This window comes from Poeciliopsis prolifica, unplaced genomic scaffold (genome assembly GCF_027474105.1).
Source record: "Poeciliopsis prolifica strain line A6 unplaced genomic scaffold, Auburn_PproV2 SCAFFOLD010, whole genome shotgun sequence".
Taxonomy (NCBI): domain Eukaryota; kingdom Metazoa; phylum Chordata; class Actinopteri; order Cyprinodontiformes; family Poeciliidae; genus Poeciliopsis; species Poeciliopsis prolifica.
In genome coordinates, this window is record NW_026562385.1 from 1,150,821 (window position 1) to 1,175,748 (window position 24,928).

Below are 24,928 nucleotides of genomic sequence, written 5' to 3' on the forward strand. Positions count from 1 at the left end.
GTCCTGAGGTCTTAGTTCAGGAATGTGAAGGATGCACAGCCATGAGAGAAAGAGGAATAACCAGATCATGATCATAGACAAAGAAGGAAGGAAGCCACTGGAGGAAGAATAAAAAGATAGTGGCTTCTATCTCTGCATTCTTGAAATTTGAGGTATTCAGTGGAAATATGTGCATGGCTATAATACCAATGACTGCTCCATAGAAACTACTTCATTTATCTATTTTTGTCTTGTCCCCTGGAGCAGCAGCAGATGCCCATTTCTCTACACAGGCTTTAACTTTAAATTAGGAGACTATAGAACATTTTGTGTGTGTGTTGCATTATGATGTGCTGATCTGAGCCAAAGGAACATTGCTACTTAATCAGAAGAATCACAATCCCTTGTTTTTTTTTAATTGACATGTTTATCACCTAGCCACCTTCAGTCACACGTCTCATTAATTTTAACACAAGCTGCATTTCTATATTATATGAACATCTGCTTCTTAGATTAGAGCAATTCTCCATCTCGGGCTCTGATGCTCTGTCACCAATTATATCCTAATGTGGAGCACATTCTGTGCTTTTACTGCCCAGATCAACTGTATTGCTTAACAGGCAGCCTAATATGCCTGTGCACTGAACTGAAGACAGTGCAATCAAAGAATAAATATCCAGCACAGGAAATGGATTCTCCTTCGGCTCCTTTTCATTGGTTGACTCCACAAACATTAACCGGTCGATCAGATTTTCCTTTGAAAGAGGAGACTGAAAGGAAAGTGTGGTCTGTGTTTGCTCGGGTTGTGTGGTTGACCCACACAGCTCCATTAGGTGTTAGCTGATGAATGTGTCTGAATACTCTGACCCATTGCTCCAGCTTTCCATCTCCCTCCAAACTTTAACAGCGACTTGAGATTCTTCCTCTTAGTTGAACAAGCTGTGAGTGGATTTTTGATTGAGCTGTGAGTTCGATGCGCTCGGTTCTTCATGCTTTGTGGACGTAAACAGCAGGTCAGTGGCAAGTGCAGGAGATGCATGGCGAGTGTTTCGTGACTGATGTGGTGGCAGCATGTTGTTGCCACGGCACTTCAGTGAACCAGAACCTGAATCCAGCAGTTTTCTACTGACATCAGAACGCATCAGCTTGTAAGAGCGAACACCACTTTGTGTGTTCTCTTTAATCTGCCCTTAAACTTTTTCTCAATTTGCTATGTTAATTCATGGCCCGTTTTTACTTCACGTTAAAGTGATTCCACTTGGTCCAGAATATGGAGCAATAAAAATACCTCTTAAAATAGCAATACTGCCCACCACATACAAAGTTACATTATTGTGTTGCCAGTTGAGAATAGTCCACTATAACAATTTAGTTTGTCCAAAATACCCAAGAGTGAATGGATCAAAATTGATTTCAGGTGGAATTCATTGTTTTGGGAGAAATATATCATCTCAATGAGAACTAGCTGATTAAATACTTTCAAAACTTAAGAAATGTGAAGACCCTGTATCTTGAAGGACTGTATAACTATGACTTTATGAAAATTTGGTAATATTCTTCTCTGAATTTGAAACAGTCATTGTGTTTAATGTCAGTGAATTCATAAAAATGTATTTAATTTATTAGATCATATTTTCACTGTGACTTATTTAATAACTCTGGCACTCACGAAGAGCAATTGTTCTTCTTTACTGAAGCCTGTAAAAACCTTAGCTGATGTGTCCTTGTTGTATTTTTCTGTCTGCAGATCATGTGGTGTGTGAAGAGGAATTTAAGTACGCCATGCTGGCTTTAAACTGTGTGTGCCCTGGCACCTCGACTCTTATTACTCTCTTGATTCACTCCTCCAGAGGACAGTGAGTTTACCACCTTTCATTCATTTGATTTTGTCTGAATGTTGATATTCCCTTCACGACCAATAAACTAAACACTAGAGGGATAAACCAACAAAACAGAGCTGTCCTTACATCTCCCCACCCTCCATTTCTCAGAACTACACCCCAAGAGGCCTTCAAGCAACGTGCCGGAGCTTTTCAAGCCCTTAACAGGTAGAATACAATAAAATAAAAAAAGATATTTACTCTGGGTCGCATTCATGTATGATGTGAATCCAAAAGATTTTCTGTCATGTAGCACAGGAAGCAAATATTTAAATATTTAATTAGTAAATTTACCTCAGTTATCTGGAGGGCAAAACTAACAGAAAGTTGACTAATTTAAAATTTTTTACATTTTTTATAGAGAATAGGTAAACATGAGACTGTCAGTTTTCTAATGTCACATCGCGCTAAGAGCATCTGATTCTAAGCGTCTCGGGAAGAACTAAAAAAACTACAAAGAGTCATCAGAAAAGTTTACTGTACGTTTCTTTATACATTAACTATTATGACCATGTGTTTATTGTAGAAACATTTAGACTACCATCTGTTAAACCTGGGTCTAATATGGACACCAAGTTGCATGTTGTTAAAAGCAAATTGTTTACAATGTCCGGTTGCTTTTTACACCGACTTATTGAGTTTCTACAAAAGGTCTTGCTGCCAGTTAAACTTAACATGCTTTATTGTTCAATAAAAAAAAATTTCAATTGTTAAAAAGTTAGTGAAAGATGCCAAACCTCTTCATATACTCTTCAGAAAGTTGGTTTTCATTTTACTTACAATGTTCTGGTTAAAATTTCTGGAAATCCCTAGAACATTGTCATCAAAAGATCAGTATTTTTAGTGTGCACCTTTTGGTCTTTGTGTGTCCTGTTTCACTCAGACAGGGAAACTGGCAACTATTATGGGATTGGTCTAAATTTTTAAGTTTGTCTTAAAATTGAGTTGTTTTATTAAAAATATCAATCTTCTGTGTAAATAACACAGATCTGACTAGCAGTTAGGTTGACTTTAGTGTGAGAATCTCTCTCTGATGCTGAAAACTGACCGCTGTCTGCTGTCAGTAAGATACTGACTCCTAATTCTACAGGACCATTAAGGCTTAAAGCTACATACACATTTTAAGCAGAACTGGAGTTTTATTACATTTGTCAACTTGTAAGTTAATACATCAGGAACGATATATGAAAATGTAAGTTTGATTATTGGTATTATAATGCAATCAAAAATAATAATAATAATAAAAAAATATGATCAAAAAATACACACTTACTGTTTTGTAAGGCAACTTTACCTGAAATAAAGGCATTTTTATTGAAATTCAATTTGTTTCAAACTTATGTAAATGTTTATTTTTCAAAAGCGGGGAACAGAAGTGCAAACCTGTTTGTTAAATACTGCCCAGATCAACTTATATGTTAAATTGCCCTTTAAAGAATGTGTCGAGGTGTTTTCATCTATATCTGGACTTGTTGCCTTTATCGCCTGATGGTGACTAAAACTTGCCATCCTTCTGTCCTGCCCCACAGCCAGATCCTGCAAATTGAACATTTCTTAACACTCTATTTATATGGAGCTTTTTTTTTCTGCAGACAGTCCACAGTCACACTACCTCCACACTGTTGCTTCTTGTTGTCACCTCTTTAGCCCCCGCATGTAAAGCCGCATCCCCTCTGAGAGAGCTGGTGTGCTCTTAACAGTATGAATGACTAAGCCAGAGCTGCGAGACCTTGTCTCCCTCCACGCCCTGATTGCAGTATTGATTAGCAGCTAAGATAGAGATGTAAGATGTCGCCACTATAACCTTGATGGAATATCCTCTCATGTGACCCTGGGTGCCTCAAATAACACATTTTAAAAGGTCACACCTCAACAATTTCCACGTGTGTTTCGGTTCTGTCTCAGGGATGGCGGCACAGGTTCATCAGACCAGTGGCACCGAACGTACAGACGCTGCTCAGCCAACGAGGTGCATCACATTCGTCTGGAGGAAAGTAAATTCTTTGGAGAATACCAAGGAAAGAGTTTCACTTTTGCCTCCTTTCATGCACATAAAAAGTGAGTGAAAGCACCACTACGCGCTACACACTGAAATCTGTCGCTCAGAGCTGATCAGGCCTGCGTGGTTGCAGGTTTGGGGTCTGTTTGATTGCGGTGCGGAGAATGGACACCACAAACATCCTGCTGAATCCCGGACCGTGCCACATCATGGGGGCTTCTGACACATGCTTCTACATCAACATCTCCAAAGAGGAGAACTCTGCATTTGTCAGGGGTCAGAGGGAACCGTCCTGGGGAGGCACGGGAGGGAACTCAAGAGGAGTCCACCAAAGTATCTACCATGGACTCACCCGCCTGCCTGTGCACAGCATCATCGCCAGCATGGGTCAGAAAGAAAGAATGACTGCATGAAATCTATCTCAGTGTTTTCATCATTCAGAAATTTACATCGAAACTGTTTTCAAAACTGTCCTGCATTTTTATGAGCATCTCCATCCATTGTTATTAGAATATCAATGGAAAGGAAATGTATTTCTGGATTTGAAAATTAAAGGGTTAGGTTAAATGTTTTACAGATTTGCACTGTGGTGCCATCAGTAGCACTGCTGCCTTGCATCTAGAGAGTCCTAACGCTGAGTCCTTACTCAAGTAAAAGCAGAACTACTTCAACATTTTTTTACTCAAGTAAAAGTAAAAATGTATTTGGCACAAAGTCTACCCAAGTAACTGATCAAAATGTCAATCATTTAATTTTTAAAATTACATCATCAGATGGACCAAAATATAAAGGTAAGAGAAAATGTTGATATTTTGGTAATTTGGTGACAATAATTTATATAAGTAACAAAAATAATAAAATCAGGTAAGAGTGGCGTAATCAGTTTCTTTCAATAAAAAACTTAAACTTTAACAAAAGCTGCAGGTCTGTGTCTGGTGAATGTTTGGTTAAAACTTTTTTTTTTTTATTCAGTGGGTAGAGAATTCAGAAATTTTACTCAAGTAAGACTAGAAATGCATCACCATAAAATTACTAAAGTAAAAAGTACAGTGTAGTAAAAGTATTCCTTAAAAGTAATTTTTTTTTCTAAAAAATTACTCAAATAATTGTAATTGAGTATCTTCTACATATTTTCCTTCCACTAAACTTTCAATATACTTGAATACAGCCCTCTGAAAAGCAGCAGCCCTTGTGGAGGCTGTCACTGACTGCAGAGTGGCTGTGAAGGCCATAATACTGGCGTGGCAGAATGTTTCTAGTTATAAATCCTTTTTTATTGGGTCTTATCTGTTATGTTCTAGTCAAAATTAAAATCAATATCTCACTCTGTTCCTTCAATCTTGATACAAGTTTCACTTTTTAATTGTATTACTGAAACATATTGACTTTTAATATTACTCTAGAATTTAGAGTAATATTAAAAGTGAATATGTTTCAATATATTTAAAGTCTAAATCATTACACCTGTCTGTGGTCAGGTTCTGTTATTACACAAACCTGCCACCAAGTGGACAAAAATAAAACTCCCACTCAAATTGTCTGCCTTTACACTTCTGAACTGTTTTACATGTTTTAAATGGTCAATATTTACCTTATGGATATGTTTTCAGGCACCGTTGCCATCGACCTGCAGGACTCCAGTGACAGCAGCCCAGAGGGTCAGGACCCCGGAGGCACAAGCATCGGCAGAGGGAGCAGAAGCAGCTCAAGGGTAGAGATCGGGGGTGCAAACACCTTGGCTCTGCCCATCGTGGGAGATTCTGGGGACGAAAGACGGCACAGCATCGCGCCGGTCCTGGAGCTGGTGGACGGAGTCAACAACCCAACCTTTGACCTGCTGGGGGAGCAGTCGGAGGACGAAGGGGGAGAGGAAGGCAAGGATGACGGCGATAAAGATGAAAGCGCCCACTGGTGGGGTCGACACTGCGAGTGAGTAGAGCAAAGCGTATAGGAGGTTTTTTGAATAGATTCAAAGGTAAATGTGAGTTTTTGCCGCAGGTGGGTGAAGGGATACCCGCTGAACTCTCCATATATCGGCAGCTCACCTGCGCTTTGCCATCTTCTTCAAGAAAAAATGCCTTTCTGCTGCCTGCGCATGGATAAGGTTTGCAACCCAAATTGCTTCTTTATCTCTACTCATACCAAGAAGACAACCCCATAATCTCTCACACTTCTCCTCCAGCCTTGTCCCCACATCCCTTTTGAGGATGCACGTTCCTACGGCTTCAAAAACAAATTGATCATTGTTTCTGCGGAGAGCGCAGGAAATGGTCTGTACAACTTCATTGTGCCTCTTCGGGCTTACTACCGAACCAGGAAGGAGCTCAAACCCATCGTGCTGCTGCTGGAGAGCATGTAAGGCCTTTTTCTTTTCCTGGTTTTCCTTACATCCTGTGTACATTTGTAAAACCAGATTCAGACTCTAAACAGGTCACATCCTGGTGCCATAATCGCACCTTTTAATAATGACAGCGCCATTCGAAATCTAGGTTGTGGAGAATGGCAAAATTGGCCCCTCTTAAAAAAGCAAGTGGGGGAGAAAAACTGAGCCACTGACCGTGCCAGTAAACATGATCGGTGACATGCTGAATGCTTTCAGCACACGTCCTGTTTTTGTAGCAGCTACACGAACGCAGTTGGCCAAATGAGAGTGGAATCCAATAAAAAGGCAATAAAATGCTGAGTCACTGCTGTGTAGTGCCGTTATTTTCAGCTTTCTCAGAAGGCCTTTTGTCTCTTCAGTAAATTCAGCGCAGAGGGAGGGCAGACTGTAGCTGTGGGAACGTTTGCTCTTCTCTGTGGCGTGTAGGAATCACTCTGAAATCTGTTTCCCCCATTTGTTTAGACCTGAAGCTGATTTTCTGGAAGCCATCTGTTGGTTCCCAATGGTCTTCTACACAGTGGGCTCCATTGAAAAGTAAGACCAAATTTATATCTTTTTACATTTATATTAATGTATGCATGTTTCCTAGTTTCAGTGCTTTGCAACAGTATTGTATTTTTTACACATATTTTCATATTACATACAGAATCTGGAATGCAATGTATTGAAATCATAACATTAATGGAAGTAGACACATATGAGGCAAATATGTGGAAGAAGTCACTCAGTTAGATGTGACCAAAGTGAAGCCTTTAGGTCAGTGTGCAAACTATTTTTATAGGATAATTCTGCAAATCACCTTGAACACACCAGGGTGAAACATGGTGATGGCTGCATCATCCTGTGGGGACACTGATAACAGCTGAGAAAATAAATGGAGCCAAATACAATCCAAATATGAGAGAAAACTCATTACTGGCTGCAAAAGATTTCAGATAGAGGTCGAAGTTCACCTTCCAGCAACCCTGAGCTGAGGATTAGACCTGCAGTGGAGGGGCTTAGATTTCTGCTCTAGATGCAGCTGAGAATTTGTACCAAGATGTGGAAAATGCAGCTTACGTATACTCTCAATCCAATCTGACTGAGCTTGACATTTTTATTTCTGTTATTTGTGGAAAAATAATAATAAAGTCTCCTATACTGTTCATTCCACTTCACAGTTGTATTGGTGTATCCCATATAATGTTGTCTGTTTCGAACAAAAGATTAAAAAATTTTGGTTTTAGTGACAGACAATAAAAGTTTTTTTAAATTATATATTTCCTCTTGCACTGGAGTGACTTAGGGCGTACTGCAAGGTTGAGTACTTGGGCCCATTTTCTTCCACTTTGTAAAATTACTAGTGTAAATACTGATTATTCTGGAATGAAAAACAAAACTGATTCCCTTTTTACAGCCTGGACAGTCTTCTGCGCTGTGGAATCACTTTTGCGGACACGATGGTGGTGTTTGACAAAGAGAGCTCCATGATTGCAGAGGAGGACTACATGGCTGACGCCAAAACGATTGTTAACGTCCAGACACTGTTCAGGTCAGATACACACAAACGTTCATTTGCAATTTCACACACAAAAGTAATGCGTTCTTTTTCCTATATTATGATTCTTATTGCTCCTGTGCTTTTCAATCCCAGACTGTTTCCAGCTCTTAGTATCATCACGGAGCTCACACATCCTGCAAACATGCGGTTCATGCAGTTCAAAGTCAAAGATCACTATTCCCTTGCTTTGTCCAAACTGGAAAAGGTAAAATCCAAAGCCTTTCATCATGATGAGTCAAAAAATAATCAAAAAGGAAATGAGCATGACAAATGCTTCATTTTCATGAAAGTTTATTGTCTGAGTGGAACAGAAATGAATAAATAGGATGGTAGGATGAGCTTTTGCGCTAATATCTGGCAATTTGTTGTCATTGTTAACATTCTCAATGACAGGCAGTGAGTCTTGCTCGGGGCATTAATAGCATCCATTAACAAAGCAGTAAATTAGCCACAGTCTGACATCCTCTTATTGAATGTTTTTCACATTGGTCCGACGTCATTAGGAAAAGCATTGTCTCTCCCTCTTTCAGCAGTAAAAACATTTTATGTTTATCAGATTTCTTTCGCACACCGCATACAAATCAGCGACAGTTGAATTTGATCTTAAGACTGAATGCCACTCTGCCCATAATAAATCCTCAAAGTATTGTTTCGGCTTCGAGGAAGATCTGACACAGGAAGAGTTTGAAGACTCATCTGATCCGCTCAGAAAGCCCGTAAAATCTGACACCTAGCTGAGCGCCGCTGTGTTTGATCTGCAGAAGGAAAGAGAGAAGGGCTCCAACCTGGTCTTTATGTTCCGCCTGCCATTTGCCGCTGGAAAGGTGTTCAGCGTTAGCATGCTGGACACTCTCCTCTACCAGGTGTCAAACACACTCTCCCTTGAATAACAAGTATCTTTCTTCAGTTGGCTTCTGTCTCATTAATGACTTGTGTCACCTTGATTTGTTTGTTGTGATGCCCTGCCAGTCATTTGTGAAGGACTACATGATCTCCATCACCAGGCTGCTGCTGGGGTTAGACTCCATGCCTGGCTCAGGCTTCCTCTGCGCCGTGAGTAGCTAAAGCACAAACAAACAAGTGGCTGGATTTTAGTTTGGGTGGACAGAGGATCGCCTCAGAGACCGATTGTTGTTTTGTTTGGTTTCCAGATGAAGATCACAGAGGATGACCTGTGGATTCGCACCTACGGGAGGCTCTATCAGAAACTATGTTCCTCCACAGGAGACATTCCTATAGGCATCTACCGGACTGAAGCCCACAAGCTTCCAGTGTCGGAGGTCAGCCTTGTTTTCTTATTTAGGATTTTATTTGGAGCCCCTAAATAAAATATCCCTATAGGAATCTTCATACAGTGATCAAGTTTTACTGTTTGCATGATAGTTTTCTTTGTTAGTTTTACTTCCATTTGGTTTAAACTTTTTAATTAGTGCATTTATATGGGAAGTTTGAGTCCTTCACGCCGAAGGCTGGGATAGGAAAGGTGACCTTCGAGTTCTCGACCAGGTCCTCAATGTGCCGCTACAAATGAACTCCTTTTTTCCGAATAGCCAGGATAGTTTTTGCTCCAAATTTAGATCTGTTCTCCATGCATGCTGCACAGATTGATTGTCATCTGGTATATTATGATTAACGAGTGCAGGGGTAACAGCTCATAGCTACATTACTCAAATGTAGCTGTTATCAAGTCTCATTACTCAAATGAAACTTGTCATTATCCCGGAGCTCCAAGGGTTCATTTCAAACTCCAGTGGAAATTTCAGTGATAAAAATCTACCATGAATGTGTTGTTTCTGTGAGAATATAACGTCTCTCTAGCTCTACAATCAAACCAAATTGCTGCAGAAAAGTGTTATTTTTTTCAAATGTTTTTCAGTCCCAGGTATCCATCACTGTTGAAGACTACGAGGACACAAGAGAACCCAGAGAGCCTCTCCTGTCCCGCACCGGCGCTCACCGTAACTCCACCTCCTCAGAGCCCGTCTCCACCTCCTCCCACTCTTCGGACCACCCGCTGCTCCGGAGGAAGAGCATGCAGTGGGCGAGACGGCTGAGCAGGAAGGGGGGTCGGGGATCGAGTGGAGCCAAAGGTGGTCCGGGCAGCGCGGCGGAGCGGATCAGCCAGCAGAGGCTGAATCTGTTCAGGCGCTCAGAACGACAGGAGCTCAATTCACTGGTCCGAACGAGGATGAAACATTTGGGCCTTTCTCCAACTGGGTTTAGTAAGTTGCACTTTTTTTTTCCTTTTTTTTTTTTTTGCCCGTGCTTTTTTGAACGTCGCACTTCTACGGATGCAGCTCCTCCTGCTCTGTATCCTGTGCTGAGTTTATATCCTGCCTCTCTAACCTCTCTTCCTCTGGTGTCAGATGGGATGACAGACCAAGGCAACAGGCTGTCGTACATCCTCATCAACCCCTCTCCAGACACCAGGCTCGACCTGCACGACATTGTGTGAGTGGAAAAAGAAAAAACAGTTTAGAAGTGATGGCGCTGTAAAGTGAACCCAGCATGAAACCTACAATTAGAACTGAATTCAATTTGCGATTCCTGACTGTGCCCCATCTGCAGATACCTGATAAGACCAGACCCCCTCTCTCTGGTGCCCAATCAAGGAAGCAGCAGGAAGTGCAGTGCTGGACTATCAGAGAGCCACAGGTTTGATACCCAGGACAGCACCCACCTGTGAAGCAGAAAAGACTAAACTCGGAACACTGCCAGGAAGAAAGGGACCAGCATCGATACAGTCATGAAGGAGAAATCCACAGCGAAAAGAAAAGAGAGCTCTGTGTTTTCAGGATCAGAGTTTTCTGTGCTGGGCGCACATGGACCTTTTCTACACTGAATGGAAAATGTTATTTATGCACCTTCTTGTTTTTTGTTTTTTTTTTCAGCTGAGAGCTGCGGACACAGAAGTGCATTTAATGAAAAGCTACATGTATTTATATCTGTTGCTGTGCATGTTAGTACTGCATCATGTACTGTATCCACAGACAGTCTATACAGGCCCAATGGTTTTCACACCCCTTGAACTTTTTCTCAATCTGCCTCATTATGTCCACAAATATCAAAGCAGCTTACTGAGGAAATGCGTTTAGCAGCAGAGTTCAGATCACTTCATTCCGATACCCCAAAATAAATCAACATTTAAAAGTGTGTAATTCAGTCTCTGCATTAATACAGCAGCTGTGTAAAAGTCCCTTAGTTCATTTGGGAATCATCAGAGAATAAACAGCAATGTGACAACCAAGGATCACACCAGAAAGAAGATAAGATAGATTAAATTTTGGATAAGTTTGAAGGAGTTAGACTATTAAACAATACTCTAATTTTTATATCAGCACTGATCAGTCTTTGATCTCATAGTTGTGAGATCAAAGCAAATTGGTATTTGCAAAAAATCTTCCATTCTATGTACATCGTTCCTTTAAATTTACAATTATCACGTAAAATCTCAATAAAATAAGAAATTTGTGGTTGTAATCTGAGAAAGTCGGAAACCGTTTAAGGGTTGTGAATTCCTTTGCAAGGCACTGGGCATACAGTGGCATGCAAAATTTTGGGCACATATACTGTATTTAATGACTTAGTTTCTGCTAATTAAGTGACTCAAAAGTGAGTTTTGAGATCATCTGCTCTATTTTAGGAGCAGATGATGGAAATTTTAAATTGTTAAATTTTTCCTGGCCTTTAAAATTAAGATAAACAATTTCCGTGAAGCAGAAATGTCATTTGGATAGCATGAACTGTGGTACTCGGGTTGTTTTCCTCCCCTCAGCAAATTTCTAATTGAAGTGACCAGAATTGTGTGTGCCATATGTATAGTGTGTATGTGTTTAAGCATGTGAATGGATATGTACATGTAGTCACAAAGCCTGAGCGAGACACTGCCAATTTTATGTGGACTGCCAAAGGAATATGTTGCCAAATGAGCATCAAGGAAATGTTTGTGGTGTTCTTTTTGGCATTTTGTCATCTTTTGTATCTTTTAGCATTTTTTTTTTTATCAAAGCCAACACCCCTCTAATTCATATTTCTGTTTCTATTTCTCACAGAGGCTTTTTGAGACTCTTTTAAACATGCAGTTATTAAACGCTCACCAGCAGCGAAAGGATCCAAAGAGCTCTAGACAAGTTTATGGACACGGTTAGATGTCAAGCTTTACATCGTCAGTATTTCTTTGCAATAAGTCTGACCTGAAGTCATTTTATTTCTAATTTTATTCCCAAAATCTTCCACTTTCAAGCCGTCCTGCCACCAGCTTGTTTTTTTTTTTTATGTGTAATGAACGGACAAAACAGTTTGGACATAATACACTGTAATATAAAACCACTTATGCTGACAGCTCTGCAGTACACACCCCTCTTTGTAAAGCTTTTCATATCGGAGACCATTTCAAAGGATGTTTATCCAGCTTTCAGTTTAGAACGATGAATGAAAATAAAGTTTAAATGTATTATTGCTATATATTTCCACTTATATTAAATAATTTTTTATTTAGATTTTTTTTTAGATGTTAGAGATGGTTTTCAAACAAAAAGCGCTCATATTTCTCTAAAGAAAAAAGAAAAACTATTCACATCCATTAATTCATAGCCTGTCAGACCAAATCAATCTGTTTTATCAAAGTAAATCATTTGGAAAGCTGTTTTGTTATCAAAGGCGTTTGAGGAAAAGTCAAAATGAGACTATTCACACAGAAATGGAGGAACTCACACTGACATTGTCAAAACAACAACTGTAGATTCACTGCAATCATAGCAGAGAAAATATGTACATATTAAACTCACTTCTTACTTGTCCGTGGCTTATTAATGCTTGGTGTCAGATTGTGCAGCTGGGAGGGCAATTCACTCACAGGAAAAGGTTCACATCAACACATCATCTGATCTTTTCCGGATGGAGAGCATGATCTGATTTGGTTTCTCGTGCTGCTAAATGAGGCCAAATTTGGGTCATTCCTGCTTTGAAGCGTCAACAATCGGTGTGCTTCACACCCAGCATCCAGTGTGTTGTCTCCGAGGCATCACGCAGTGCTGCACCTTGTTAGTTAAAGCTTTCATCACAGTTTATGCCCATCGAGGTCAATAGGATTGGCATTTTCTTCGTGTTCAGAACCAAGAGGAACTTTGTTTCTCACAGCTTTGAAAAGCAAATTTTAATAACTTTCTGTCTGTACCTGGAATGTTCACACAATATCCTTTTTGCTTTTATTTGCCATCCTGATTGCCAATTAGTTTGCCTAGAAGTTTGCCTTTGTTTTATGACCAGACCTTATTAGTCATGTCAGAACATTTGTCAGGTCAAAGTAAAGCAAGAATATTTGTTAACCAAATACAAATAATTTGAAGTGGCGTCCAAGAAAAAGAGGTAAAAGAGATGAAGGTTAAACTATAACAAAAGGGTAAAAAAAAGATTAGGATTCACATAAAAAAGAAACAGTTAAATGCAAATTGAAAACAAAAAGTGATGCGATAATAAAAAATAAACTAATATTTAACCTGTAATAATCTACGTCATTTCAAACACAACTCCTTTGCAGTAATTTATATGTTGGTGTGATTATATGTGGTGTGTTTTTTTTTTTTTTTACAGAGAATATTATAATGTTACTGAAAACAAAAACCGTAAAGCTAATTTTGTCGTAGATTTAAATCCATAAGCATGCTCATTTTTAAGTTGACTAAGTCTAGTCGAGTACTGATCTTTAATATTCCTTGTTGGGCCCTAAATCAATGATTTCTGAAATGTATGCATAGGCAGAATTTCTTATTCATCCACTCTTGTGGTCATATGGTGACACAGAAATGTAAAGTTGTGTGCAAGCAGAGTCAAAGATACTGTAAAATATTCTAATAATAGTAGAAATTAAATGAAAGTGGTGTGTGAATGGAGCCTTGAGGAACCCCAGAGGGGATTATTTCTGAAAGGCAAAGACACAGAGAAGAAGAAGGACGCCAACGACCCTCTCCAATAAAATCAGTGAACAGATGAAACTGCAACTCAGGTGAGTCTTACCTTTATTTATTTTCTTACTTGCATTCAAACTCTTTAAATTCTGCTGGAAAATAAAATTACTGACTCGGGTTATTTTTGCCTGGTATTAAAACGTGCTTGATAATCTGAAACATTTGAGAGAGAAAAACCCCCCGCAGAAACAGAAGACATGTGTAGTAGAGGGAAGCACGTTTTCCTGTGTGATGTCCTTCTCTGCCTGCTGCTGATGCTCCCATCTCTGTCGGACAGGTTTGACCTTTGTAGCGTGAATAATTGCACCGCAGGAGGGCTCTCATGTGAGGACAGCCGGACTCAACCGCTGATAAACAATGCAGGCTTTCTAGATAAAAGGACTCACCATGATACCAGTCCTGATGACAAACAGGCAACAATGTCAATGGGGAGGCCATTAAAGGGCAGTGCGGTTCTAAAACACAGAACTTCAATGTGACATTAAAGGTTCTTATTTAATTTTCTTGCCAAGTGGCAGCTAAGAATTCACATATGTTAAATCATCTGTCCCTGCTGTTTTTCCTCTTTTTGTTTCTTATCTGATGTTTAAAGCGACAGCTCTACTCCCCTCCTGGCTCTACCCAGTGACATGGGTGGAGACGAGGTCAGTGGAGAACTTTGTTGTCCTGCGGAGTAAGTTTCTCCAAATAAGGACAAAATCAAACAATGTAGAGGAAGCAGTTCATTCACTGACAGTCATGCAGGAAATGTCAGGAGTTATGATTGTGCGCGAGTTCTTGTAAAAGAAAAGTTGCAAGTATCGTTCAGTCTCCATAGAATGAAAAAACTGCAGAAAAAAAAATTGGAAAAAATGAAGTAAAGAATAAAATTGTTAAATGTGTGTTTTTTACCACCAGGGGGAGAATGATGCTCTCTCTGCTGCGGCTCATTGAGAAACAGAAAGGTGATGAAAGGAGTTAGTATAAGAGTGTCTGGTGTTAATATCAAAAACAATAAAAATAGTACTTCCTTTATATCATGCTCTGTTCACACATGCTCAAAAACATCATCTCATCAATGCTTCCATATCACCAGGTCACGCTGTTCCACACAGCCACCTTGGCGGGGCAGATCTTCAGAGGTTTGGGGTTGCTCCCGTTAATGTTGACTCCGGGGCAGAAGAAGGGATACATCTTTTCAGTGAAAAAGTCAGTGAAGGTGTAGACGGGCTTCATGGTCACAGGGTTGGAGAAGATGACCTCTCCGGCCTCGTAGTCAAGCTGCACCCTGACCCGGGTCAAGTCGCCCTCCAGGTGGAGCGGAGTGCTGGGCCTCGTCATGGCTGAGTACTCGCCCTCAGAGAGAGAGATCATCCAGAAGCCGCCCTCTGGGCAACCTGAAATTTGCCCTTTCCTGTCAATGCTTTCCTTGACCACACCAAGCATCCAGTCCTCCTTACCGCCCACCTCCACCTCCCAGGCGTGGCGGCCTGAAGTGAAGCCCTCTGACCCCAGCACGAACACAAAGTGACCAAAACGCTCAGGATTGTCTGGGAGCTGCTTGAGGGATCCACTGTTGGCCACGCTGGTCAGGTCTGAGGAGAGCGACAGCCAGGAGTAGGCGGTGTTGGGATCCAGAGTGATGGGAGCTAAAATCAGAAGAAAAACAAATCACTAACCAAGAAATATGAGTTACATAAATCTTCCTTTGTGTTATTACACAGAGCAATCACTGTAAATATCACAAATTAAAAAGCAGAATATATATTTGCATTTTGAGCTTAATGTCACAACATCATAAGAATTACAGCCATGTTCATTTGGTGCTTTCAGTATTTTATTTAATATGATCGTTTTCAAGGATTGAATAGTCAGGTGAGTCTTTTATATACATATCAGCAGTAATCAAACATATCATCATGTTTTGATGCTGTAGATAAAATAGTAAAGAAATAAGGCAATCATGATCATAGTGCTAACCAAAATCAAAGGAGAAACCAAAGATTTTATAGCTTAACAAGACAAATATTGAGGTATTTGGTCCTAATTAGGAAGTAAAGATTTCAGAATAAGACTTTCAAATCTAACAGCAATGTACCAACTGTCAATGATTAAATATATCTTCGTTATTAAAAGTCCAAATGTAATGTGATATCCATCCTCATTTAAATATGTAATCTTCAGGCTTCCAGGAACATAATAATCAAAGCTCAGCTCAAAATAACAAAACTGATCTGGTTTAAAAAGTGTCTGCTGCACATAATCCACTCAAAGTGAAAAGATGTACTTACTGTACTTAACCAGTTCCACCATGTTTGCCCAAACGTGGTATTTCAGGGAGCTCACATGCTTGGCCACATTTATAAGGGCACCTGACACTTTTTCCGGACTTTTCTCGGGGAGCTGTGCTCTGTGATGTCACAGTAATCATTCAGTACTAAAAAGAATTAAACTGAAACTTAATATGATAGTGCAGGAAAAAAAAACTTTACCTTTTCTTTGTGGTGATGTAATTCTGAAAGGACACCACAGACAATTGGGATATTTTATGTTCAGCGAGGGGCAAAAGGAGAATTTTTTTTTGCCTGGAGGTAAATCTACTCACCTGAAGGAACTGAGCATCACTGGATGCAATCTCATTCTCAATGGCGATGACGGCGTGCGAGAAAGTGAGGATGTCTCTGGTTATGCTTTCAGACTTCTTCCTCACCAGCTCCTTTTTCTCCTCATCCTCCCTTTGCAGGGTGGCCAGTCTCTCTTTCTCCTCCCGCTCCAGAAACTCCCGAAGTTCCTCAAACTCCTGCCGTATCTGCTTCTCTGTGGCCTGCGTCTGGTTCTGCCATTCATAAAAATAAAAATCATTACTTCAAATATGCTGAATGTTCCTTTGCCTTAATTTAATAATAAAATTTAACTAATATTTGAAGTGGATGTAAGGACTAAAATAACTGCATAGTTTAGTTATTAAAAAATTGATTTTTTTTTCTCCATTTGACAATGGAAAGAAAGGGGAAATTACATGATTACCTTTCTAGTTGAAGGTGTCTGAAGCAGCTCCTTTTCCTCTACAGACACTAAGTGATGGACAGGAGTTTGCCCAACTAGCCTACCTGTTTAGTGGAAGGGACTCCAGGCCCTTTGACCAGTAGAGCAGGAGCATGTTGTCTACTTAATGAACCAAATTAGCCCAATGAGGCGTCCCTGAGTCAGAGACAACATTTCTCAGCCAGGAATGGCTAGTTTAATCAATCTAGTCTGTTGATGAATTGCTTCCTGGAAAGGAAGAGTTTAAGTGCTACTCAATATTTTCAATGGGATTGAAGTAGGAGGCTTTAGCTGGATTAGACATTGCTTTTGTGTTTTTTTTTAAACTCACTAAAGCAATGGACTTAATTAAAATTAAGTAATGCATTTTTGCAAAGCTGAAGAAAACAAAATATATTTTTTTTCCAATAAAAAATCTGAAAAGTCTGCCTAGCATTTGCAGTCACGCCCCTTCACTCGAATGCCTGCAAATTTGCAATTTTAGTTTCTAACTTTGCAAAGGCGGTAAAGACACAACATAAAAAGCCCAATGCTGTAAATGTAGAAGAAGGAAGTTATATTTACATACAATCAGTTGTACTGCATTTCTTTCACACTACTTTTATCAAAGTAAAGTTGAATTCAAAGTGTGAAATACTTTACAAATCTATGAAAAGCATGTGCAATTTTTCATCCACTCCACAGACATCACATTTTTTTGTCTTGAGATACCAAGACAAAAAAATGAAATATCAAATATCAAACATCTTGGTTGTAAAAAAAAATGTAAAAACCAGAAAGAAAATGCAAAAACCAGAGGTGATTTAATGATTTACAGCTGTAAAACATGCTGTAACGCACTGGTAGAAACTGAGACGATGATGAAAATACCTGTAAACTCTCATAACTGTTTAATTATTAGTTTCCAACTCCTGTCTGTGAATCTTTGATAGATTTATTTGAAACAGTTAATTATGGGCCTTCTGGGAACTCCAAAGCATCTAAGACTGTGCTTATTGGTGTTTACACACTAACAGTGCATGACTCAGCTTGCGTTAAAGTTACATCAGCAGCCATGCAGGTTGTCTAATGTTTCGTGGATCTGTTTATTGATACCTTGATGTGCACAGTTGTGTCATCACATTCCTGCTTGGCTTCATACAGGCACCGCAGATTCTTCTTCAAAGGGATCAGCTCCTTCTTCAGTTCTGACTGGGGGAAGAAAAACATCAGAAATCAGAGGCAGTCCAGCCAATATGTTTCCATCTGTAGCATCATTAAAGAATTTAAGGTTTTTAATGCTTCAGAGCATTAAAAAAAGGCATTTAAGCTGTACAATGATAGATTACTAAAGTTGAAGAGTTATTTTCACCTTCAGATCCTGGGCTCCTTCATCTAGAGGACACACTTTGTGTCCCTGGTGCTTCTTGGAAGTGTGGCACACACAGCACAAGACTTCAAAGTCATCCATACAAAAGAGTTTGATAACCTCCCCATGTGTCTCACACTTCTCCTCCAGCACCGCCGCTTTGTCCGCGGCCACGCAGGCCCCCGTCCCCGGCCCGGCCACAGCCGTCCTCCTCTTCTGCTCCCTCAGGAAGGTGTCGGCCACATTCTTCAGGGCCAGGCTGACCGTGGGCTCCGTCAGAGAGCACTTCCTCCTGCAGACGGGACACTCGCGCCGCGCCTTCTTCTTATTCCAGAAATGCTGCAGGCAGACCCTGCAGAAGCTGTGGCTGCACTTGAGCACGACTGGCTCCTTGAAGATCTCGCAGCAGATGGGACAAGACAGCTCGTCCTCAAGCATGGAGCCAGAGCAAGAGGAAACCGCTCGTGGACGAAGGGATGAGGTCACCTTGGTCATCAGAGGCAGGGAAAGTTTTCCTGGCTGGGAGGAAGCTCTGGGTCGCGAAGCCATGACCAGTCGCTCGTATAGCAGCTTTTGTTGTTCGTAGGAAGAGGAAGAGCTCCCAGGTGGGTCCAGAGAGTAATCTGGCCACACTTTAACAGCAACCTCAGTTATAGATCAACAAAGGCTTGCAAAACTGGTTTACTTCACTTCTAGTAAATAAGATAAAGGTCGCCACCCCTCATTTAGCAGCCACAACAATACATTTTTCCAATGAAAAGCGCTTTGAGTAGTCGAGGAAACAAGTTAATGTATTATTCTGTTTGACCCCGTGTGCATAAGAATCATTTGATCCGCTATCCATTTTTTTTTCTTCTTTCAATACTTTCATTTTATTATTGAGAGGCAGAAGCTGGTGTGAAAAGGTAAAAAAAAAAACTCTATTGAACTCTGTGTGAAATTAGAACTCTGCTAAAATGTTTTAAAAAGCAGAGTTCCAGATCCAACACATTTATTGTGCACAAATGTGACAGACTATTCAGACTGTTTATACCAGCGACTTCTGAGCTGAGTTTATGAGGTTTATAAAGTAAACATGCATTAACACCATGAAAAAGACCAAAGAGCACCGAAAGGACATCAGATCTCCACAATCCTGGATTTTGGTCTGTGATCTGTCAATGCTCAGAAAAGAGTAAACATAAAATTTATGGAACACTATCGATCATTGATTATTATTAATAAGGCTGCCCAATTTTAACTTCTCACTAACAGCAATTAACTGGATTATGTCACATCGGATGTTGTTCTTTTAAAATACAGCATATAAAATCTGGGATTATTGAAAATAGTTATGGAGTACCACAAGGGTCTTTTTTGGGAGCTTTGCTTTTCAGATTGATAATTAATGATTTACCAAATGACAAGGAACAAGCTGTTGTGAATGTCAATGATTGGATCCAAAGATCTTATTTGCATCTTAATTTATCTTAAACCAGATATGTATTCCTTAAAAAAATGCAAATACCACTTGTGATTCTAGTATTTTTTTTAATATTAAATAGTATTGCTTAAAACACAAAAAATAACAATTAGAACACCACATATTTAAGGGGTCATCTTGGATTCACTATTTTGTCAAGTGAAGCATATTGCAAAAAGAATTAAATTGAATCTAATTCTCAATTTACCTTTCAAACGCCTCAAGTTATACTTTGATGCCATGATTACATCTCATGTGACAAATTACAAACAAGTTGGTAATTGTTAATATAATAAAAACACAATTGTATCATCTAATTCTATTTGTCAGATACTTTAAAAACTGCTGTTGATAAAGCTACTTTTTCTTATTATAATTTTGATACTTGGAATACAATTCCCAGCAACATTTCTCAATTAACTAAAAAAACAATTTAAAAAAATCACAATATCATGTTCAGCTTGTTACTGGTACACTTGAATTTCCCCACTGTGGGACAATGAAGGATATTTCTGTTCTAGTATGAGCTTTTAGTTCCAGATTAATTTGCTAAAAGAGAAAATAAGCCAAAATTCAGCTTGATATATTTGTAAAACTGGTTACCAACACAAGAAAATGCTTGAAAACAAATGTTTCTCCTCCAAAATCCAATGCCTATTTTGCTGAAAGATTAAGTCTTTATTTCACTCAATTACATGCAAATAATTTTTAACTTTATGCTCCATGGATTTTTTTATTTTTCCTGGACTTCTATTCATTTTCCGAACAATGAGAGGAAACATTTTCCACGTTAGCGCTTTAATTTGCCAGCTTCCTGACAAAGGCCTGTAAGTGACCTCGATGAGCGCGTCTGTAGCTGTCAAGTGAGCCGAGGTCGATCTGATTTCACCAGCCGACAGCCGCTGACAGTGATTTCACCGTCTGAATAAACACCATGCATATTTCAGGAGGACAAAGGAGGGAGAAGAAACACAAACACCCTTCCAGGTGGCTTCTGTGAGCGGCCGTAAAAATTCAGACGCTAAAGTGGGCAAAAGACAAAAACATCACAAAGAAAGACCAAACAGAAAATGCTGCGTGGGTGTTGTTATTGCATTGTATTTGAACATGGACTGTGTAACACAAACCCATCAAAATAATTAGTAGTGTTAATTACATCACCCCTGTAGATTTATCATCAACTCTGAGGAATGAAACAAAACTACAAAATAGCTTCTTCACATTTGGATCATCTGAAAATGTTAGAACAACAAAAGGCTTTCTTTCTTTTTCTTAAATTAGGTGTCGTTGCACGATGGAAGCAGCATCTCATTCAGGGTCAACATCATGCATCTGAGAGTTAGGAAAAAAAAAATACCAACATATCTAAAATAAAAATAAAATAAATGAAATGCAGATTTTGTTTCTTGTACAGCTATTCCAAACCATTACTGTTTCTTTGTTACTACTGTCTTAGTAATAAAGATGCGACAACTTGGTGAAAATGTTCATCTTTTTACACAATTCTTAATCTTTTTTATTTTTTTTAAATATAGACATCACATCACCTCATATAAAAACACTAGCTATAAAAAAATAAGTCGACACAGTCCACAAACCAACCTCCTGCTTGACCTCGAGGAACAGGAAGTAAACACTGATTTCCTTTTAACACTGCACAGTCTCCTGTCTGCTTCACTAACAGTGAGCCGCTTAAGTTTTTAGTGTAAAGCTACGGTTTACCATCACCTCTTTGTAACAAGAGATTTTAGTTCTAACATAAGACCAGATGTTAGGAAGAAATGTAAAATCAGAAATGTAACAGCACATGCTTGTAAAACTGACCCATCACAGTAACATCAAGTGGTTCAGAACAGCGCTGTAGCTCAAGGGAGAAGTCACACAGTGCAATATCTAACCAGGTGAGGCGACGTGCGGCTCATCCTCACCTCTGCTGTTGGTTTGCAATGCAGAAAGACACGTAGTTTTAAACTCAAAGACCTTGTTTCTCCCACATCAGACAACAGAGTCGGCACTCGATCTGCTGCCGGCAACTACAACGTCAACATGCAGGGAGGTTTTCAGTTTGGGGGAGGGGGACGCGATGTGCTCAACGATGTCATTTCTGGAAAAACTCTGGAAGACACATTAAAGCACTTTAGAAAATCACGGCAGTCACCTTCCCCTTCATGTAACTGGACGGTCCACTCTGGCTCCCAAAAGGGTGGAAATGCACAAAAATAGAAGGAGTGTTGTACACTGGAATAAAAATAAACTCATGATGGTGGTGCTGTGTGTTCTGGTAGTGTTAACACCCACACAGGGCGCTCTGCTGTTAGCTCCTGCAGTTACACACGTCCAACCTTCGCGTCACCGATGGCGCCCCAGACGTCAAAAACAAACTCGTCGGGGAAGGCAAAGTCTCCCAGAGTCTCATCCAAAGCCTCAGCAAACTCGTCTGGATTCTTCTTGTCTTTGCCCAGCTCCACCATAGTGGCGGCTGAGGAGAGACAACAGGTCGTTTAATCAGTCAGAAACACAAAATAGGATCTGTGGCTACAGAAAACGATTCTTACCCAGTTCGCTGTCTCTGATGCCCATGTAGCTCTCTAGCAAATCATCCACCTTCTCAATCGCTTTTTCCTCAAATGCCGATGGCTGGCAAAACAAAATTGAATGTGCATGATCAGGTACCAGAGATTTAGTAAACAAGCAACCCAAAACCTCCTGTGGTCAGCTCACCAGCTCCTCCACTGTGGCGGGACCTTTAGAGCGCAGACGAAGGGTCCCTCTGCCCGTCCCGAGCTGGACTCCCGAGCCCGACCTGGAGCCTGACGACCTCTGACCGATCATATCTGTGTCAAAACAATTCATGTACCCCTCCAAATCAGTGAATGCACCATCCCTGAACACTAACAGGAACTCAATAAGATGTTAGTAAGGGAAACAGGTGCAAAGGTAGTTCATTATAGTAGCAAAGAGATGCTGGACAATTAAGAGAGAGGAATGATAAAAACTTTTGAGAAGCTAAAAGAAAGGAAACTGTTTCCTATGGATGACTAGTCATCCATAGAGTGCAGCACTACAAGTGAGATTTTTTATGTCTTTGAGTTTTCAAGATTTGACCATCATGGAGGATGCTGGATTTGGAAATGTTTGCAAGGAATTGGAAATCTCCCTGCTGGGCTAAGAGCAAACAGAGGCTGATTGTTTTTCAGTTAGAAATGCTAACCAAGCTAAGCTGCTAATGTAGCAATCCGAAGAAAGGTTAAAATCACGTTTTTGTTTTGAAATACTTGTGAAATCCTTGAAAATATCAAATTGTTCAACTTTTTAGTGTGGGACAAAATCACCAAATGCCCACTTGTGACAATTAGTTCAGCTTCAGTGTGGTTATTTATTTATTTGGTCTTTTCAAGTTATTTCATGAAGTTATTGCAGCTATTTTATTACTTTGGGATTTGGATGCTTTTTTTTTTGTAACAGGATGTTAAATAATGAAGCAAAGCCACAGAGGAAGCCAGTATCAGATGTAAAGTCTACACAGGATTATCTGCTGCAGTTGATATCTCAAAGTAAATTCAGTAGAGATCAAGAAATATAACAACGAGGCTCCCTAATTTAGATCACCATTCTCTCTGACCTACCAAAAGCTTTGAGGGGCTCCACAAGCTTGATGGTGAACATTTTCCCCTTAGGAAGCTCCTTCAGCATTTTGGCAACTTCGTAGTGACGACAGCCAATGAGGCGATGGCCGTTAATGGACTCGATCATGTCGCCAACGTTAATGACCTGGATTTGGTGGATGATGCTCCCCTCCCGGATCCTCTGCAAAGTACCAAAAGTTTAAACATTTTGGGTAAAAACAACCCAGCTCACAACATTTTGTCAATACTGTATGAATATTTACACAAAACAATCCAGGATCTGGGCCTTCTCTGTAGATTTTCAAACTTTTCCTCACCTTGATGAAAGCATAACCTGCGCCGTTGTCAGTGATTGTCAGTCCTAAAGCATCTTCTCCTTTGAAGATTTCTATTTCCTTCTTCTGACCTTTAATGTGGGCAAAAATGAAGTCCTCCAGCCCAATCTGTCCCCCTAAAAGTTTATCCATGTCCACCTTATGAGTGTTCAGTGTGCAAAACATAACCTGGGGAGAGAAACAGTCACATTTAATCTTCATCCCAATCAAAACATCTTATATTTTTTAAACTGCCACTGACCTCAGATGCTGGGATGCCAAAGGCCTCTCCAATTTTGGCATAGAGCTCTCGCACATTGCTAAAGCCCTCAATGCGGCCTGTGGGGCTGCCGTGAGCGAGTTGGGTGTGGAAAATCAGCCGGGGTCTCATGTTGTTTGGTGGGGGAGGAAGGCCATCAGACCCTGCAGCCTCCCCGGCGACTCCTCCATCGAAGCCCTCCATACCCGGCATGTTGAGACCACCACGGATGGGCTCCGCTTCCTCATTCTCCACCAATGGGGACGCCTTCTTCCTTCTTCCCAGACCCAGAGGCATTGTGGACGCCGCTCTAGGAAGTTACCCCACAAACCAGACCAACATAAACCTGGGATGCTGACTCAGCAGCAGATTTATTCGGTGTTTACGTCAAAGCCCTCCAGACCAGTTTGAAAGCTGCATCAGCCAGGCACTGAATGAATGTGGGAACACAACCATCAGAGCAGCTCACATTGCTGGGTCTGTAATCAGCTGGACAAGAGAAACAAAAACTCCAGTTATTGATATACATCAAACAGAGCCAGGGATAAACCCTGGTGCAATATAAAAGCTTTAGCATCATGAGCTGCTTCACAAATAGGCGGCAAGCACAGTGTTAAATTTAAACACTATATTTTTGCTGCATATACTGAAGTTACTTCTCATCTAACACCAGACTGCAGCCTGGGCAATCAATGCATGAGATAAGGCTAACACTAGCTGCTAGCTGGCTTCCAGTTAAAGCAAAACAAACAGTTGTCAGGTGCCCAGCTACAGAGCTAACATCAAGATAACACTAATTAAACAGGTGCCTGTGGCTCCTTGTCGCCATATGGCTACTAAGAAGTGTTGAGGTTAATTAGCACGATCGGTAAACATGAAGCGAGAAGCGAAAACATGGCAGGGCTCGACTTTTAGCTCTTCCTGGTAGCTGAGCAGCCCACTAACCCCATATCTGCAGGTAATATTCTTAAAATAACCTTATTTTACTGAAGTACGCTCTTCACGCTGCTCCGCTTGTAGCTGCGATGTTTAGTTATCCCGATCAGAAATTACAGCGTGTGTGTTAGTAGCGGTGTGTTGTTGTAGAATTAGCTTAGAGCCAGCCAAGCTGGGTGGAACAATGACGCCTTCATGTAACCTCGTAAAAA

General features: G+C 40.3%; 3 protein-coding genes across 3 annotated transcripts in view; 1 reads left to right on the forward strand and 2 right to left on the reverse strand.

Annotated features, from left to right (window-relative positions):
* LOC129363159 (potassium channel subfamily T member 2) overlaps window positions 1–12,580 on the forward strand; it is a 41,726-nt gene extending 29,146 nt beyond the window's left edge. The window contains exons 15-30 of the mRNA XM_055035056.1: window positions 1,727–1,835; window positions 1,971–2,027; window positions 3,765–3,917; window positions 3,992–4,245; window positions 5,469–5,787; window positions 5,857–5,962; window positions 6,041–6,213; window positions 6,704–6,775; window positions 7,638–7,772; window positions 7,875–7,986; window positions 8,543–8,644; window positions 8,751–8,834; window positions 8,933–9,061; window positions 9,658–10,003; window positions 10,148–10,232; window positions 10,350–12,580. Of these exons, the coding sequence (XP_054891031.1) occupies window positions 1,727–1,835; window positions 1,971–2,027; window positions 3,765–3,917; window positions 3,992–4,245; window positions 5,469–5,787; window positions 5,857–5,962; window positions 6,041–6,213; window positions 6,704–6,775; window positions 7,638–7,772; window positions 7,875–7,986; window positions 8,543–8,644; window positions 8,751–8,834; window positions 8,933–9,061; window positions 9,658–10,003; window positions 10,148–10,232; window positions 10,350–10,467 (2,354 nt within the window). The 3' untranslated portion in view covers window positions 10,468–12,580. The remainder of the gene's footprint in view (window positions 1–1,726; window positions 1,836–1,970; window positions 2,028–3,764; window positions 3,918–3,991; window positions 4,246–5,468; window positions 5,788–5,856; window positions 5,963–6,040; window positions 6,214–6,703; window positions 6,776–7,637; window positions 7,773–7,874; window positions 7,987–8,542; window positions 8,645–8,750; window positions 8,835–8,932; window positions 9,062–9,657; window positions 10,004–10,147; window positions 10,233–10,349) is intronic.
* A 1,195-nt stretch (window positions 12,581–13,775) lies between these two features.
* Window positions 13,776–18,718, reverse strand: trim35-12 (tripartite motif containing 35-12). The gene is made up of 6 exons (XM_055035061.1): window positions 18,123–18,718; window positions 17,867–17,962; window positions 16,332–16,562; window positions 16,219–16,241; window positions 16,018–16,136; window positions 13,776–15,375 (listed from the first exon to the last, which is right to left on the reverse strand). Exons 1-6 carry the CDS (start codon window positions 18,666–18,668, stop codon window positions 14,816–14,818), a joined length of 1,575 nt encoding a protein of 524 aa, XP_054891036.1. The 5' UTR covers window positions 18,669–18,718; the 3' UTR covers window positions 13,776–14,815.
* Window positions 18,719–20,663: 1,945 nt separating this feature from the next.
* Window positions 20,664–24,906, reverse strand: gipc1 (GIPC PDZ domain containing family, member 1). Its single transcript, XM_055035079.1, has 7 exons — window positions 24,758–24,906; window positions 23,784–24,269; window positions 23,525–23,710; window positions 23,208–23,388; window positions 22,303–22,415; window positions 22,137–22,218; window positions 20,664–22,060 (listed from the first exon to the last, which is right to left on the reverse strand). The coding sequence occupies exons 2-7, from the start codon at window positions 24,075–24,077 to the stop codon at window positions 21,909–21,911; spliced, it is 1,008 nt and encodes a 335-aa protein (XP_054891054.1). The 5' UTR covers window positions 24,078–24,269; window positions 24,758–24,906; the 3' UTR covers window positions 20,664–21,908.
* Between the last annotated feature and the right edge of the window lie 22 nt (window positions 24,907–24,928).

What these genes read in the sequence shown, in the direction of transcription:
- trim35-12 (XM_055035061.1), bottom strand. Translation starts at nt 18,668, where the DNA reads ATGGCTTCGCGACCCAGAGCTTCCTCCCAGCCAGGAAAACTTTCCCTG. An exon ending in AAGGAGCCCAGGATCTGAAG is followed by an intron (nt 17,963 to 18,122) that starts GTGAAAATAACT and finishes TTCTTCCCCCAG; the next exon opens with TCAGAACTGAAGAAGGAGCT. An exon ending in ACACAACTGTGCACATCAAG is followed by an intron (nt 16,563 to 17,866) that starts GTATCAATAAAC and finishes TATGAATGGCAG; the next exon opens with AACCAGACGCAGGCCACAGA.
- gipc1 (XM_055035079.1), bottom strand. Translation starts at nt 24,077, where the DNA reads ATGCCTCTGGGTCTGGGAAGAAGGAAGAAGGCGTCCCCATTGGTGGAG. An exon ending in TTGGCATCCCAGCATCTGAG is followed by an intron (nt 23,711 to 23,783) that starts GTCAGTGGCAGT and finishes TTCTCTCCCCAG; the next exon opens with GTTATGTTTTGCACACTGAA. An exon ending in GGAGCCCCTCAAAGCTTTTG is followed by an intron (nt 22,416 to 23,207) that starts GTAGGTCAGAGA and finishes GTTTTGACACAG; the next exon opens with ATATGATCGGTCAGAGGTCG.